This window comes from Drosophila mauritiana, chromosome 2R, assembly GCF_004382145.1.
Source record: "Drosophila mauritiana strain mau12 chromosome 2R, ASM438214v1, whole genome shotgun sequence".
Classification (NCBI taxonomy): Eukaryota; Metazoa; Arthropoda; class Insecta; order Diptera; family Drosophilidae; genus Drosophila; species Drosophila mauritiana.
Window position 1 is genome coordinate 3,343,103 of NC_046668.1, and position 18,152 is coordinate 3,361,254.

Here is an 18,152-nt window from a genome sequence, read left to right on the forward strand (position 1 = left end):
AATGTTTAATTTTCTCCTTGTTTGCGTTTTCGGATTCCCTCCCAAATATCAAAATCTTTCTCTATACCTTCGAATCTCTTCCTTAATTCGCCAAAAAATGTGTTTCAATCGAAATTCGGATTGTTTCGATGAAACTTCCAATCACTTGCTTTTTCTGCAACGGAAGGTACAAATGGTCACACAGAAGTCCATATCCTGTAAATGAATTCATCTATCCTGATGCTTGTTGTTCCACTATCAAACTTTAATCCCAATTTTTGAAGAAATCCTAATACTTTTTCCGGGCTAACTTATGAGCTTGCTGCGGCATCTAATTCAGCGAACAAATTGTTATTAGCCCTTTCGGGCCCAACGTTGCTTGTATTTGTATGTTTTCAAAGCTAACTGTAAGCGCTTTGTTTTTATCTGCTCATTCCTTATAATATCGGTACTTTTATGTGTCTATTCTAAACATGAAAGGCGAAAAACGCATTTGGAGATTATTTTCAGAAAATATTTGCAAGCAACAGCACGTGCATCACAACAATTCGACATTCAATGGAGAGTGGAGCTTTTGGAAATAGTAATTTAATTTTATTATAGTTTAATTTTATTATAGTTTATACCTATTGTATAAGCAAATAATTATTAAGTAAAAAGTTAGTTAATAGTGAACAATTATTATTTAAATAATTTTAAAAGTTGCAAAGTTGCTTGTCAGCAACCTTAATAATTCGTGCTAATAAATTTGTTTGCCTTTAGAAATGAGGCCAAAAGACGTTTCTACGGTACTGGATTTAGAGAGAATTTAGAAGGAATTCTTGAAAGGGGAGAAAGTAAAAATACTGTAATTGAAGGATTTGAGCCTGAATCTTGCGTTGTTGTTGAAAATGGTTTTGAGAAAATTGTTTCTCAGACGCTACAGTGCACTGTAGTGGAGAAAAAGGCCGTTTGTAGCTCCAGAGAGTATTTTGAAGATGTCAAAACTTTTGATGTCGGGGAGAGTAGAGTACTTCTAGACAGCCTGTTGGAATATGTAAATGTTGGAGCCCAAAAGAAAAAGGCCAGCTATTGTTGCTTCATACAACAAAGGTGTGGGTGGAGTAGATTTGACAGATATGCTGATGGAGCTTTACAAAATTAACCACCGACAAAAAAGCGGTATGTAGTTTTTAGTAAATCTACTAATAGTTAGATCTACAATGACTTAAGATTAGGGATATGTAGTTTCTAGTGAATCTACTTGGAACAGAGAAGATTAGCGGACTAACCAATTTGGGACTATCACCACGAATAAGCTTACAAATAAATACTGTTCTTTGCATCATTTACCGATAAGCTAGGGAAGATAAATTAATTTAAAGTAGTCTACTTGAATAAGGAGGTAATATAAGGTTTGCATTCCAATTTTGGCGCCGATAGGCAAACAGTAAGAAGTTTTATGCGGTCCGAGTGAACCACGTATGGTGGACTCCAATTAATACTCGGATGGACTATCGAAATTAATAAGGTTTTTGTCATATAAGGATCATCAAATTCCTTTGACCGCCATTTTAAAAACAAGGCCTGCGTACATAATTACAAGGGAATGTTTTATTAGTAAGGGAAGGCTGAATGAATCGGAACAAGGTGGCTCCTTGTGTGGCACCGGATGTGACTTGGAGAATACAAGAAAATTAACTTCTAAAGACAGGCCGTTGGGTTCTGCCATTCAGATAACTTTAAATCATATTTAAAAGATCACACGCCGGGATTTCGTCAGGACGGAATATTAGATTCGACTTTGATACTGCGTACTTCGATACTACGTAGAATATGGTGTTTGAAAAAAATTGGCTAATAGATCGGCAATTGCCCGATCAGTAGTATTTTAAAAAAATAGCGAGGAAGGTTAAAAGTTGTTTTGCGCTTAGTGTTAACGAAATTATGCAACTTTTTCGGATCCTTTGCGAACTGGAACTTGCAACGGTTTAAATAGCTATTGTAACCGAGTAGGTTTGTTAGAGATTGACGGATACATCGAAACTCAAGAGTTAAAAGATTATTTAATTGAGGTATAGAAAATATTTTTGGCATTATTGGTCCAATTAAAGCCAGCTATAAAATTATTTAGCCTCAAAATGTTTGCCTTGCGAAAACAATGAATTCGCTTAGTTGACTTCTCAGATTTCTCTTTTATTTCGGCACATATGTCGATTGTCTGATTTTGATTTTTTTTGGTTCTCTCGACAGAAACACATTTTCAAAACTTGTTACAAGATATAAATCCAAAAATCGACCAAGAGAGTTTAGAATATAATTACCTTAAGACAACTATAAGTCGAGCATGTCGTCAATAAAATAATGTTGGGAGTGTTACAGGGGAGGGTCCCTCGCTGCAGTCACTGGTCTGGTGGCCTATGCTCCTATGTTGAAATAGGAAGATTATGTTGGAAGGGTAACTGCCCTTCTAAATTTCTGGCCTAGAGACTCCGTCAATTGGAATAATAAAAAATGTTTATATATGATGTCAAATGTCAAAGGACCCCACCCCAGAACCCAAACGATGGCATCCCCAAGAGGCCATTAGAAGCGAGCTATCAGAGCCCAACCAGCAAAGCGGGTAAAGACCCCCCAGCTAGAAATCGAGGAGATGGGAGCAATTCTGGACGAGCTTCTGACGAAGGTCAACCACAACGGGTTGAGGACCATTAATCTGGCAATGAAAAACTCATTCGCCAGATTGAAGAAGCTCCAACAGAAGCTGCGCGCAGGGCTGCCGTAGGCGGAAAATTCGCATGTCGGACGCACCGCAAGAAGCGATGCTAGCCAACAGACCATTCCTAAGCGCCCCTGCAGCTACAAACAAAATAAAAGATCAAACGGCGCTGTCCGCGCAGAAGGTTCAGCGATCAGACCACCAGAAAGCAGCGGGACCCCAGCGCCTACTCAGGACTCCGCCCCACACCACTCCAGCGGGAAGAAAGCCATAAGCCAGAGGGAAAGGGTCAAGAGGACGGCCAAAGCCGAACTGCTCTTCGAGCTACGTGCCTCTGCCCAAGACTTGACGCAGAAGCTCAAGGTGTACATGGGAGCGGTGCTCGGAGCCCGCGCCAGCCTTCGTACTGTAACACAATCAAAAGTATTTTTAATTCACGACCTAGACGAGCTAACTACTGAGGATGAGCTGAAGAGGGCTCTGGAGTCCCGGAAGATATCCCAGCAGTAGTGGTGGCATCAAGAGCCTCCGACAAACGCAGTATGGAGGGAAGACTGCTGTAATAGTAGTTCCAGCCAATCTGGCGGGCCCGCTGATCAAGCATGGCAAGCTGAGTGGGATGGTCCCAATATCTGACCAAGGAACTGGAGCCCCAGCAAAGATGCTTCAAATTTATGGAGGAAGGCCACAAACCGCCCCATTGTAGAAGCGCCGTTGACAGAAGCCAGTTCTGCTTCAGATGCGGGCCCGCAACAAGGCTTAGTGTTTTCTGTGCGCAAGCAGAGCAAGCCAAACGACCAACCACAAAGCAGGCATCCGGAAGTGCCTATAGATCAATCTGAATCACGGCAGCCCAAGACGGTGGGAGAACTCAGAGTGGATCTTGAGTTACTTAGAGAGCCCTACCGGACGGCGGCAGACTGGGCTTTTGAACGCACCAGGAAACCAGCGATCTGGAGGTGCAGCAGCCTAACCCAACAATTAACCAATGTTATATCGGACAACGTGTTTGTTAGGGCAAAGGTGGGCAGATGGTGGGTGTACAGCGTATACCTAGCCTAATCGAAAACGAATTTAGTCGAGCATTAGACGGACTGGCATCGGAAGCTAGAGCCCGAACCCAGGCGACTTCAACGCATGGCCAGAGAGCAGTTTAACCAGCAACGCGAGAGACAGAATGGTGCTCGAGGCATTCGCGAAAATGGACCTGGCTCTATTGAACCAAGGGAACACGTCCAGGCGTGCCGGACTGAGCTCTGTGGTTGACCTCACCTTCACTAGCGGTTCGTCGTTCAAGCACACGAAGTGAAGACTCAGCGAGGACTACACTGGCAGTGTATAAGATAGATAAGAATGATTATAATTATTGATGTAACGATTCATAAGGCTAGGGTGGTGTTATGAGATATTCCAGGGCGCAGGCGCGAAGGTCCAGCTGCTCCTTGTCGGTTATGTGAGGTTGTGGTCTTGTCCTGGAAGGGCGGCAAATCGCCATCCACGACACAGACAACGGACAGAATGATTCTTTCACCCTACAAGCTTCCGCTCGATCCTCAGGTGTGGTGGAGGATCGTGTAATGCCCTACTTTGGCTATTCTTTACCAAAAATCACAAACAGTTGTCATCCTGAATGGCCCCTTTTGGTCGCTAACCGCGGCTCACAGGGAATACATCCTAGTCAGAGGCAAACAATTTAGGTTTTCAAAACATTATTAAAAGAATATATTAGCACAAATAAAATTTCTTACAGCATCCTTATTGAAACTTAATAAAATTCAGATCGCCAATAACAACACTGCAATTTGCAGATTTCGATTTCCCTTAAAATAATTACTTAACTTAGATGAAATAATTCTAGAGTGGAAAGACAATTTTGGCCCCACAAAAATCAAATAAAAATAAACATACATTTCTTTAGGAAATATGTGCGTGTTGACGGCCAGCAGCCAAAAATTAAACGGACAAAAAAAGAAATAAAGAAATAAGCGGTATCAATCTACAAATTAAAAAAAAATTCTGCCCTTGAAAAATCAATTCCACCATTCCGATCTGCTAAAGTCCTTGGCCTTGAAAACGATACTGATTCCACTAATACTCAGGCGATAAAAATATTGCGGCGCCTTCCGCACCAACGGACCAGGTCCGCGATTATGTGAATTTAATTTTACTTCTTTATCGCAATCTTCTTTTTATCAATTAAATCAGTCAATAAGCTCACAGCTGACCATTTGGTCATCATTTGTGATATGGAATGCCCATTCTCGACCAAAGCCCAGTCAGCAGCACAACCCAGGAAGAACTACAAAGCGGACACCCAGGGCATCTGTTTCCATTGATGGATGGTTACGTACCACCGAGCTACTGATGGACGGTAATGCCGCCGGGCCAGACGGCATTCCCAACCGGGCGCTTCGCCAAGCTCTCTACCTCCAGCTAAACTCTTTTGCGAAGGAAAGCCACCCGAGGACCTTTCATCGTTTCGGCCGATATGCTTCATCGATGGAATATTGTCGAGCTCCTGGAGAAACTGGTATGCGCCCAGATAGATAGGAAGATATCAGACGCGGGAGACCTCTAACGGTCCCAGTTTGGCTTCAGGAAAGCGCGGTCCACCACAATAGAGTGGTCAAAGGAGCGGCCCCGGAAATCGAGGGCACCAGATGAAAGGGGTAGTATGGAGTACTACCTTATGGTCACACTAGACATCAGGAACGCCTTCAACACAGCGAGTTGGGACCGCAAAGCGTTGAATATCTGGGATTTATTGTCACCAATGGAGGTGCAAAAAAAGGAATTCCCAGAGCCTACAAATCATTTTTGGGTCTAGCCAGTTATTACCCATGTTTCGTTAAAGACTTCGCGGCGATCGCGAGGCCTTTGACAAGCTTGATGAAGGGAGAAAATGGCTCTGTCAGCAAGCACATGTCTAAGAAAACTCCTATTGAGTTCGGTGACTTGCAGAGAGATGCATTCGAGAGGCTGAGAAATGTCTTGGCATCCGAGGATGTAATTCTCAGATACCCTGATTTCAGGAAGCCATTCGACCTGACAACGTATGTTTCTTCTAGATTTTCTTCTAGACAAAAGACCCATTACAATGATCTCTAGGACCCTCAAGGAGAGCGAGTCACACTACGCCACGAATGAAAGGGAGTTATTGGCCATAGTGTGGGCTTTAGGCAAGTTACAACACTACTTGTACGGCACTCGCGTTATTAATATTTATACGGACCATCAACCGTTGATATTCGCGGTGTCCGATCGAAATCCAAATCCGAAAATAAAAATATGGAAAGCGTATATTAATGATCATAACGCAAAAATCCACTACAAACTGGGTAAAGACAACCGTGTGTCCGACGCTCTTTCCAGGCAGAACATTAATGCCTTACAAGATGAGCCTCAGTCGGACGCTGAGACTATTCACAGCGAACTGTCACTGACCTACACGGTCGAAGCGACAGACCAACCAGTAAACTGCTTCAGAAACCAAATTGTTATAGAAGAAGCACGTTTCCAACTAAAGCGAAGCTTGGTGTTGTTTCGTAGCAAAACTCGTCACTTAATTGATTTCGAAAAAAAAGGACAAAAGGTTAGGAAACAAGCTAACTCCATTGTGCACAGAACAAAAAGTGCAGGCAGACCTGGGAACGTCGGTTCTTATTAAGGGGAGGGTGGTCCATAAGGACAACCTCAAATAAATTCCCCCACTTTTAATTTGCTTATACCATACCCTTTAATAGTAAGCTAGATTTAAGTAAAAACGCCGTGGACTCATTTTACGTTTGGATTGCAGGTTCGCCTTCACAGCGCGCATCACCCTGGCAGTGGCAAATGCGCGGATTACCGATTTTTCTCACGCCAAATACATTCCCGTCGCAGATGGAGATGTACTGGTGTTTGAACAACGTGACTGCTTGAGGCACTGGAGCAACCACTCAGAACTATTAGTATGGTAGATGCGACAGAAAAATTGTCCGAGTCTTTTCCGCAGTCGCATATGCGCAAATTACTAGACGTTGATACAGATCATTTGAGAAACTTGTTGTCCGTTCTAAAAATACACCACCGAATTGCGAGGAGTTTAGACTTCTTAGGTACAGCTCTTAAGGTAGTTGCAGGAACTCCTGCCTCAGATGCCTCAGATGCCTCAGATTTACTAAAAGTCAAGATGACAACAAACTGATAAACAAACAGATAAACAAACTGACCGACACCATTAATAAAATTATTAAGGCCCGAAATAACAATTTGGTTGACACCCCGCACCCGTACGAAGCCCTACTAGCGAGAAATAGAATGCTGACGACAGAGATACAAAATTTAATTCTAACCATAACATTGGCTAACGTTGATATAATAAATCCCACTATCCTTAGTCATGCTGATCTGAAATCACTAATTGAACAAAACACTCCAATAGTTTGTTTATTAGAAGCAGCTAAATTTAGAGTTCTCTAGTCCGATAATATTATCCAAATACTAATAGCCTACCCTAGAGATAAGGTCAGATGTAAAAAAGTCCTCATATCACATAATCAAATACGACTCGACCATAACATTTTGGCGGAATGTGAAGAAGACACCTTTTCGGTCACAGAGTGCACGGAAACAACGCAAAAAACCTTCTGTGAGCAGTCGCGACGCGAAACCTGCGCCCGCTCGCTCCATGCGGGAATCTCGGCCCACTGCTACACTCAACCCAGCCAACTGGGAACAGTAATGCCTATAGATGACGGCATCGTTGTCATTAATGAAGCGACAGCCCGCGTCAGCACGGACGGCGGCCCAGAGGTTCTCGTCAAAGGAACGCACCTAATAACCTTCGAATGGTCAGCAACCGTCAACGGATCGAAGTTCATAAATTTTCAAAAAACATTAGATAAGCAGCGTGGCGTAGCAAAATCACCACTACTGAACATCGTCGGCCATGACCCGGTATTGAGCATGCCCTTGCTACACCGAATGAACAACGACAATCTGCGCTTTATCCAAGGGTTCAAGGACAAGGTTGACGCTCCTCCATCGAGATACAACAAACCATCGATAAACTCAATATAACCGAGTACGGTCATAATCTGAAGGGGGAGCAGTTAACAACTGACAGAGCATAAGCTTACGTTAAAATTACCCTAGCAACTTAGTAGCTTCAGATAAACAATGCTGACGCGCCCCAACTAAGTTCAGCGCTCTGCGCTAAGAACGGTCAGCAGTGGCAATTTGATACCCATCATCCGGGGTATCGAAATGCGCTGCATAAATGCTGAGTCGGCTTGCCGACCATGGGATTATGGCGTGATGCATTGAAGCTAGGGTAGATTCATATTTTTCCATTCATTTGTATTCAGTTCTAAGCGAGCACTTTATAAATAAAGAACAAGCTACTCCGGCTTCTGCCGTAAAACCAATTGTATTTGATATAATTTATCCACGCTGAGCCCAAAGGCCAGTGTCCAGCAAAGGGGGCAAAGTCACGCCCTCCACCATAATCTGCGGAAGAAGACATTCCGCCTGACTAACGTCAGGACCAGGGGATCAGCTATCTACGTGTACCCTATCTGCCGGAGCCACCCATCGGAAGGATCTCTTGACAATAGGACAAAACCTAATTTATACACGTTCTCGTCAATTGTTTTTATTCACACAAGCAAGACAATTCTATTTTTAGATTTCTTACGCTCTCAGCGTAAGCAAGCGAACCGAGGGCAATTTTGGACGTCACCAAAAAAAAAGGCTGCATGGTGCCATAGGCCGTTACGCATCTTGTTATAACATAATTTCATCCAGTCAGGCGTTAGGAAAACTTGGATGTTATGCGCCTCCCTGTTCCATAAACACCCTTCCTTGGTAACAAGTGTTTTCTAACAGCTACCCCTTGTTTGACGACAATGAAGTTCTATCGAACTTTACACATCTTGTTGTTTCGGTGACGATGCATTAATGATGAAATGCTAGACCATTATTTCATTACGATATAATTATGCTTATTTCTTTTTGGAATTATCATCATTTTTTACAAATAATTTTGAATATCGATAATATTATCGATATTTGCAAAGAGGTGCAACCGGGGCTAGATGTTTCACGGTTTATGGCATCGCAACCGCATGCAAGTTAAATAAGTCTCCTTCTACGATGATCCAGAGTCTTCTTGCAGAGGTCCATTCCCTTGCACCGTAGTGGTGAGACACTTATGTCCCAGGTGTGTTCTTCTTAGGAAATTTATAGCGAGGGGCTTGACTTCGCCCCCTTGGTTGTTTCCCCATTTCTACCGATATTTCTGGAAAATCTTGGACCCGCTTGGACTAGCTGAGTAACGGGTATCTGATAGTCGGGAAACTCGACTATAAAGTTCTCTGTTATTTTATTTGACCTTTGCTTAACAAGAACAAACATTTTATCACGTTAGATTAAATAAATGTATCTTAATTAGTATTCAAATTTTATTTCTTTATTTTTTAAGCTTTTTCAATTTTTGTTTTTTTTTCAGATATGCATTAAGCATGCATAAATAAATCATAAATATAGGATTTGATTGCCCAGTTGGAAATGCACACTAATATGACGTCAGATCGTAGTGGTGGAGGAGGCGGTTCCTGGAGACTACCACCGGATGAAACTCTGCAGGTGCAAGACCCAAAACAAAAAGATAATGATTTCGATTTTGATGAAGGTCACAATTGGCGAAGTATAATCTTATCATTGCTTGTTATTAGCTTTGTTGTAGCTGGAATCGTAACTGCAATATATTTATTAGGGTAAGTATTTATTATCAACTTATTTGTTAATTTAAGTATACCCAATCGTCATAGAAAGTAAACTTATTCATTCAGTTAAATGGTTTCGAGATCAATGTGGACGTTTGGTTTGGGAAGGCCACATCCGGAAACCAATAAACCTTCGTTTCGTAATTGTCTAGTCAGCTTTTAAAACACATACCACGAAAGTCAAGCTCAATCACTCAAGGCTCAAAAATATCCTATTTCAGGTTCTTTATTTTTTTTTATTTATTTAACAAAATTATATATAGTATACAATACTAAACCTAATTAAATTTAATTAGTACTAGCTACGGGGCCTTCGACTCGAGACTTATGGGTTAATTACTTTATATAATAAACTGAGTTTTTTGGACAAATTTGTAAATTTTTGAGAGATTTTCACAGGATTGGTTATAAAAAAAAATTTGAAAGACTATGTTGTAACGAACTGATTTTCTTTATTTCGCTCGCTACTGGTTGCAGCGGCTAGCTCAGAGAGTTTGTGCGCTCGTCCCACCAAATTTATGATTTGTGTGATTGCCCGACCAAGGAAAAGCAATGGGTTTTTAATATAGCCGTTTATTCTGCTGTTTCTTATATTATATCTTTGGAGATCTCACTACTCCGGCGGCGCTTCTCTTGCGACGCTTTGCCTCCGTGGTACTGGTTGCTCCTTGACGTGGACGACGAGTCGGCCCGGCCGGGACTAGGATGTTATGGGGTAGGGTGTATCGTAATTCTTATGAATTACCAAACACTATAAAAATAAAATAAGTGAAGTAGAAACATAAATAAAGAGTTTTTACTGCTGCCCAATTGTCTTGGCGAAGCCTTGCCGTTTAAGTCGTCTCAGAGGTCGAGCGGGGATGAGACGTCTTGCAAGAAGACTGCTATGGCTCAGTAATCTGTCACTATTTCGACTTGTATGTCTCCCAATTTGTGTCTCAACTGTGTGAATATTGAGGTCTTTATGGAGTGTAGAGTTACGTACATACCAGGGACAGTTGATTATTTGTCGTAATGCGCGATTTTGCATCACCTGGATATGATTATAATTCGATTTGGCTGCAATTCCCCAAATCTGGATCCCGTATAACCATATCGGTACGATACAGTGCGCATACACAGCTCTTTTGCACCTCATCGAAAGAGTGCTCCTTCTATTTATGAGCCATCTCAGCTGTTGTGATCTGTAACCACATTTCTTTACTGTCTTTTTGAGATGCGGCCCAAAGGTGAGCCGTTTATCCAGGGTGATACCTAGATATGATGCTTGCAGGGCTGATTCAGGGTAAGTCCTTCTAGCCGAATTTGAGGGGTGTTCGGGATAAGAGTTTTTTTTTTTTTTTTCGCACGGGTCCCACGGCTACACCTCCCGCCCAACCGACCGAGGGGCGCTGCCGTGTATCGTACGGCTCGATTCGCGAGAAGATATAGACGCGATATAAAAAATAGAATAGGAACGAGGAAATGAATATAATGTGGAATAACTATGTTAAATATTAGTGTTAGTAGGATCTAATTATGGATAATTATTCAAAGGATAATTAATTTAAATGTGAAGCATGGATTTGTTGTTTTCAGTGGGTTTATTTTTAGGTTCCACCGTTTACACCAGGCTACCAGAGCATTAATATATTCTTGTAGTCCGTTAGCTTCCTCTCTGCTGTCCCTAGAGTTATATACAACTGCGATGTCATCTGCATAGGTTGCAATAAGAGTCCTGTTCGGTGCTGCCATGTGTTCGAAACTCGGGCAAGGGATATAAGCAGTGTACAAGGAATATAGTAGCGGTCCGAGAACACTGCCCTGTGGGACTCCAGCTCTCATTGGGTATATAGAGGAGTAGCTATTTCTCACCGTGATTTTAAATTGTCGTTCTTCCAGATATGACTTTAAAATTCAGAAGTAGGGCGCAGGTAGAAGGGTCTTTATCTTGCATAATAATCCAACATGCCATACTTTGTCGAAGGCTTGTTGCATATCTATAAAGACAGCGTTGGAGTACTCGCAGTCGTCAAAAGCCTGTAATATGTGTTTCACCAGTCTGTGGACCTGTTCAATAGTTCCGTGTCCCTTTCGAAATCCAAATTGATGATCCGGCAAGATATTGCCTTATCTTGTTTATCCGATTGGCAATAAGTCTCTCCCATAATTTAGAAAGGGAGGGTAAGAGGCTTATAGGCCGATACGACTCAGGATCATCTTTGTGCCTGTCCGACATCCGCACCGTTACCGTTCGACCCCTGTGCCCTTGGCCCGCTCGAGTCCAAGACCTAACGGGGTACCGTTAATTCACGGTCTCTCCGCTTTGCCCTGGCCGCCTAGCATCGTGGCTGTTGCTGGGCCACTCCCCTACACGAGATTTGTGGGGAGTTTTAAGACACCTCACAATGTGTACCAAATATTTGGGATCTAATTGAGTGCCGAGTGCCTATGAGTAGACTATGGTCAACGGTGAGCTCTTCTCCGCATAGTTGACGCATTGGGTATGCCCGATGCGTAGGCGGATGAAGGTCGCGCATTCTCGTTTATGTACGTTCGTTGGGCTATTCGGGTTAATAAACTGGTTCCTGTGTATGAAGAGTGCCCATTCTGAGAGTTTCTTTTCTTTGAGGTATAGCTTGATTCGACTTTGGAAATCCTTGGAGTTAAACGGAGTGGAAAGGATTGATGGTGTAAGTCTCATCTCTTGGGCGGCTGTGTCAGCGAGTTCATTCCCATAGATTCCTTGATGACTGGGAACCCAGAGTAACCCAGAGATTTGGCATGCTTTGAGAATGGCGAAAGCTTCGGCTGTGAATATGGAGTTTTATGACGGGAGCCTACCTCCTGCAATTATTTTACGGTTGCAGTCAACAACCGCAAACGTGGTTACGCCGGTGACTTTAGACCCATCGATGTAAATCCAGTTTTTCTCACCAAGATCTTCTTCTGCGCTAATAAAACGTTTTTGGTATTCTAAGTGGCATGTATCCTTTTTGGCAGCATTGTAGATTTGAAGGTTTATGTTAGGCTGTTTGGAACCCCAAAGTGCTGGATATTTGAAGGGCCTCGTGGGCTTAGGGAGGGGAAGGTCAAGTAGCTTGATGTAGTTGGCGCAACGTCTTAGAGTGGATATGCACTTAAATGTCCGCCATTGTTTAAACATGGCTCCGAAGTCTTTGATTAGCAGGCAGTTGGACGTGGTTTACAACTTCGGGATAAGAATCAATGTAGTTTCTTCTACGCGTGATTGGATACTCGGAAGACCAAATTCTTCCAATGTGCACGATACTGGAGACGTGGGAAATGCGTGAATGTTGTGATATGGGGCATGTAGCTTTTTTAAGTGCGATTTAGCACACCAACCGAGGATTGGCAGGCCGTAGTCAATTTTAGATAGAATTAATGCGCGCGTAATAAATATGAAAGTCTTAATATGTATGTTAGAATATTTAGATGCTAGAAATTTAATAATGTTAAATCTAGTTTCCAGTTGTTTTCTTAGAGTCTGACAGTGCTGTTGAAAAAGTAGTTTGGATTCGAAGGTTATCCCCAAGATTTTTAAAAAGTTTACATCTTTTATTGTGCGGCTGTAAAAGTCAATGTCGGAAAGTTGTTGCTCCCCACAAGTTAATTTCTTGCAATATTTCTAAGAATTTTTCTCTGACTGTGTTAATATTTTTTATTTTTGTAAAGATTATTGCATCGTCTGCGTATAGTGAGATGTAAATATCTTTATGCCGAGTTACAATGTCATTTATATCTTCGATAGCTATCATAAATAAAACCACCGAAAGTGGCGAACCCTGCGGGATTCCATTGTGTAAAATGGACCGATTGGTCATGAAGGCTTTAATTAGGTTATAAAGCTTTGGACCAATGCCCCAGCGCTCGAGTCTGCAAAGTACGGCGTGAATCCCCACGCGATCGAAGGCTCTTTTAAAATCCGTCGCCAAGATAGAGACGTGCTTTTTGGGCGAAAGAGCGTTCGACGCGAAGTGTTGGGTACGCAATAACGCGTCCATCGTGCTATGATTTCTTTTGAAAGCAACTTAATTATGGGAAATTAGGTTGTGGCGTTTAATAAACCAGATAAGTCTTTGTGCTATTATTTTTTCTAGTGTTTTTCCTAGACAGGATAACAGAGAAATTGGATGGTAGCTGTTAATATCGGAAGGGGGTTTGTTTGGTTTTTTTTTTTTTTTTTCGCACTGCCGTGTATCGTACGGCTCGATTCGCGAGAAGATATAGACGCGATATAAAAAAGAGAACAGGAACGAGGAAATGAATATAATGTAAAATAAATATTAGTGTTAGTATGATCTAACATGTTCTGTTCAAACATATTCTGTTCGATCATTTTCTGTTCGAAAATGTTCTGTTCGAACATGTTCTGTTCGAAAATGTTCTGTTCGAACATGTTCTGTTCGAACATGTTCTGTTCGAACATGTTCGGTTCGAAAATGTTCGGTTTGACCATGTTCGGTTCGAACATCTTCGGTTAGAACATGTTCGGTTCGAACATGTTCTGTTCGAACATGTTCTGTTCGATAATGTTCCGTTAGAACATGTTCTGTTCGAACATGCCGTGTATCGTACGGCTCGATTCGCGAGAAGATATAGACGCGATATAAAAAAGAGAACAGGAACGAGGAAATGAATAAATTGTGAAATAACTATGTTTAATATTAGTGTTAGTAGGATCTAATTATGTAATTGAAAAGATAAAATCGATTGCTTTAATAGTGGCAGAGAGTCAAGATTACAGATAATAGGATAAGGTCTATTATAGTCAGAATATAAAACTCTGTAAGGGTCATGCAACTCATAGTTAGATCTACAATGATTTAAGATAAGTTTCTAGTGAATCTACTTGGAACCGAGAAGTTAAGCCGACTAATCATGTCGGGACTCTCAACATCCCCACGAATAAGCCCACAAATAAAGACTGTTCCAAGCATAGTTCTACGATAAGCTAGGGACGGTAAATTAATTAAAAGTAGTCTACTGGAATAAGGAGGTAATATACGATTTGCATCCCAATTTAGGCGCCGCAAGGCAAAAAGTAAGAAGTTTTTGGACCGATTCAATGCGGTCCGAGTGGACTGCGTATTGTGGACTGCAAACAGGTGATCCGTACTCGAGAATCGGACGGACTAACGAAATAAATAAGGTTTTAGTCAAGTAAGGATCATCAAATTCCTTAGACCACCTTTTTATAAAACCAAGCACACCCCTGGCCTTATTGACAATAGACGAAATATGGTCAGAAAATTTTAGTTTTGTGTGCATAAGAACACCAAGATCATCAACTCGTGTTATTCTGTCCAAAGAGCACCCACTTAGAGTGTAAGTCGTGCTCTTTGGGTTGGCACGACAAAAGGTCATAACTTTACACCTGGAGCCATTTAAGTTTAATACGTTATCACGGCACCATATTTGAAAGCTGTCTAGATCGGATTGTAAGTCCAAATGGCGCGAAATGTCCGTGTGCTGAAGGCATAATTTAACATCGTCTGCATACATAAGTACACGCGAATGTTTTATTACTAAGGGGAGGTCGTTAATGAATAAGGTAAAAAGAAGCGGACCAAGATGGCTTCCTTGTGGGACACCGGATGTGACTCGGAGAATACAAGACAGAGAATTTTTAAAGAGGACCTTTTGCGTCCTGCCACTATCCCTTTGAGATAGGGATAATGGTGCGATACCGATCTCCATGTAGGTGGATATTTTCCAGTGTTCAGTATTTGATTAAAGATATCCAAAAGTTTTGTTTTTAGGTGGGGAGATAGTTTTTTGAGAATAGGGTATGATACTCTGTCGACCCCAGGGCTTTTTCCTTTTGCTTTTGCTACTGAATTTTCCATTTCAAGCAATGTGAATTTGGAATCTAAGCATGTAGCGGATGGGGAAAGTGAGTCGATGAGATAGGACTCTGAAAGATACCGATTTTTTTCTGGTATATATTCTGTTGAAAAAGTTTGGTCATAAGAGTATTCTGACCAAGATGAGGCAAACTCTTCGGCGATATTTAATGATCCAGTTAGAGTACCTGAGTTGGATTTGATATATTTGTACGGTGTGGGAGGGATGCCGGCTAGTCGTTTTATATCGGACCGTACTTTTTTTGTGGAGGATACTGGGGAGATTTTAGAAGTACATTTTTCAAGGAAGTTACGTTTGGCCGATGGTACGGTTTTTTTGAAAAGGGCGTTTGCTTTTTTGTATCTGATAAGGTTTGTGTCATTCATATTGGATTTGTAGGACGAGAAAAACCATTGCTTTTGGTCCCTAAGCTGTTAAAGGTTAGCGTTCCACCATGGCACTTTGGCTTTGTGGATCATTTCTTTCGTTTGGGGAATGCTGCAGTTTGCAGCTGCTCGTATGACTTTCGTCATTTGTGCAACTTGCTGATATAGGCAACCGTCAGTCCAATATGCTGCTGCTTTTTCGCAACTTTCATTAAAGCGTTTCCAGTTTGCTAGGTCTGTCTTGTATTTAGGCAGGGGTAAAGTATTGTCGGGACGGGTAGGTGTGTTTATGTGGATGGTTTGGGAAATTGGTCACTTCCATGGAGATTATCTGATATAGACCAGCTGCACATATGGGCTATCTGTGGAGATATCAGTGAGATATCGATGTGAGTGAAAGTGTTGCGAGTTGAAAGGTGAGTCGGGGAAAGGTGAGTCGTTAAGAACAATTAGGCTGTTTTCAAGAATTACGCTTTCAATATTTTTACCCCTTGTGTTTGTGCGCGGCGAACCGCATAAAGGACTCCATGAGTTCAGGTCACCCAGGAGTATTGTGGATCCATTAAGATTTTGTAGAATTTCTGATATGTCAGAGGATGAAAAGATTTAACTTGGTGGGATGTACGCATTAACAATATTAATAACCTGTTAAAATTTAAGCTGAATTGCGGAGCAGAGTATGCTGGAGTTAATGTTACGGTATGTATGTGGGACATTCCTTTTAATAAGAACACCAATGCTTTGTTTGGCATATTGTGGAAATAACCACTATATTCTTTGGGGCAAATAAAATTTGTAGAATTACATGGAAGGTTGATTTCCTGCAAAAATACCATATCGGGTGCGTGGTCTTTTATAAGTAGTGTCAGTTCGTTGTAATTATTTAATAAACCGTGGATGTTCAATTGTTATATAGTAATGGTCATGATGTGTGTGTATGGGTTTGTGCATATGAAAGTAAGGGTGAGAGGATCAGGACTAGGAGTCGGGATCATCCATAGTGTCATCTGAGTCTGTTGATTTTTGTTTGTGGGTTTGAGGTGTGTGAAGCAATTTATTCGTTTGAGTTGGATCTTGAGGTCATTAATGTATTGTTGTCGTCGTTGTAGGTTTGACCTATTAGAGCATTTGCTTCCGCCCTAAGGGAGCAAGATCGTTCCATACATGTTTTCAGTTTAGTTGTTGGGCTTAAGTAAGAGAAATCAGTTTTGGCAGAGGTGCTTGGGGAGGAAGTAAGATTCTCTTCGAGATTTAAAGAGTTGGTCCGAAAAGTGGGATACGTTGGTGAGAGCGGAGATGGTACTTTTGTCGAGCTGGTGGGCAAGTCGGTGTTTGTAATCGTGTCTGGGTTTCGGGATTTTTTGACAAGAATATCGGATGCTGGGCTTTGGTTTGCGACGGTCGAGTAGGTAAGCGTGGAGTTAGTTGTTGTGTTTGGTTGTTGTTTTAGGATCGTGCGAGCTTCACAGAATCTGCATTTTTTGCTTGTTTTGATGTGAAGAAGTTGTTTTTGTGTTTGATATTGTGGGCATTCGGGTGAGGAAGCTGGGTGTTCGCCGGTGCAGTTTGCACGGAAATGCGAGTGAATGGCACGGGAAGGTGGGGGGTGAGATTGCATGATACACAGGCGGGTGGGTTCTTGCAGTGCTATGATGTGTGGCCCAATAATTGACAAGACTTACATCTCATCGGGTTGGGTATATATTCTGACACCTAAACTGTATGCCAGGAAACCGTTAGTTTACTGGGAAGAGTGAAACGGTCAAACGTTACGAGAAATTTTCCAAATGGTTTGGGGGTACCGTCGATCATTTTGGTGAACTTGAATACGCTGTGTACATTTTGAGATTTTAGTTCCTCAACAATTTCGTCTTCTGGAATGTTAATAAGACTGGGTGCGTAAATGGCGCCTTTGACAAATTTAAAAGTGTTGTGGAGCTTGCACTCGATATCGCATAAGCCGGGTAAAGAGGTCACTTTGATAAATTTGTCACTTACTTCCCTGGAGTTGACCAGCAGGAGAAGGTTACCATCGCTGGAGATGGATATGATGTCTTTGCTGATATACTTAACGGCTCTAAGGACGACAAAGCAGTTATAGTCGGATATGGTTTTCGGAGAGTTTTTTTATGAGACAACTAAATATCTCTGATTCTTGGACTGTGTTTCAGGGAGGTCTGGCAATCTCTGGCAATTTCTGAAAAGGTATTTTTTTCTTAGCTTTGGTTCTAACGCTGAGACTATCCCCCTAATTGAGTGGCCCGGGCCATGGTTTACAAAATTATTCATATTGAAAATGTTTTTCGGTTTGCACGTACGCGTTTAAAAGAGGATCAAGAAGATAAGATGCAGAAGATCAATGTATCGGCAATAAGCTGGACGATGGTAATTACGCGATAAGCAAAGCGCACACAATTGGAAAGACACAGACGTCCGCACTCGAAGAGAGATAGTCGGTGAATGAGGTTCTTTAAG

General features: G+C 41.9%; 1 protein-coding gene across 5 annotated transcripts in view; it reads left to right on the forward strand.

Annotated features, from left to right (window-relative positions):
* LOC117137015 (dipeptidyl peptidase 4) overlaps positions 1-18,152 on the forward strand; it is a 128,009-nt gene that overhangs the window by 20,994 nt on the left and 88,863 nt on the right. For 4 of the 5 annotated variants that reach the window (XM_033298212.1, XM_033298207.1, XM_033298209.1 and 1 more), the window contains exon 2: positions 9,168-9,435. In XM_033298212.1, the coding sequence (XP_033154103.1) occupies positions 9,227-9,435 (209 nt within the window). In that variant the 5' untranslated portion in view covers positions 9,168-9,226. The remainder of the gene's footprint in view (positions 1-9,167; positions 9,436-18,152) is intronic. The other variant, XM_033298210.1, reaches the window with a different exon arrangement.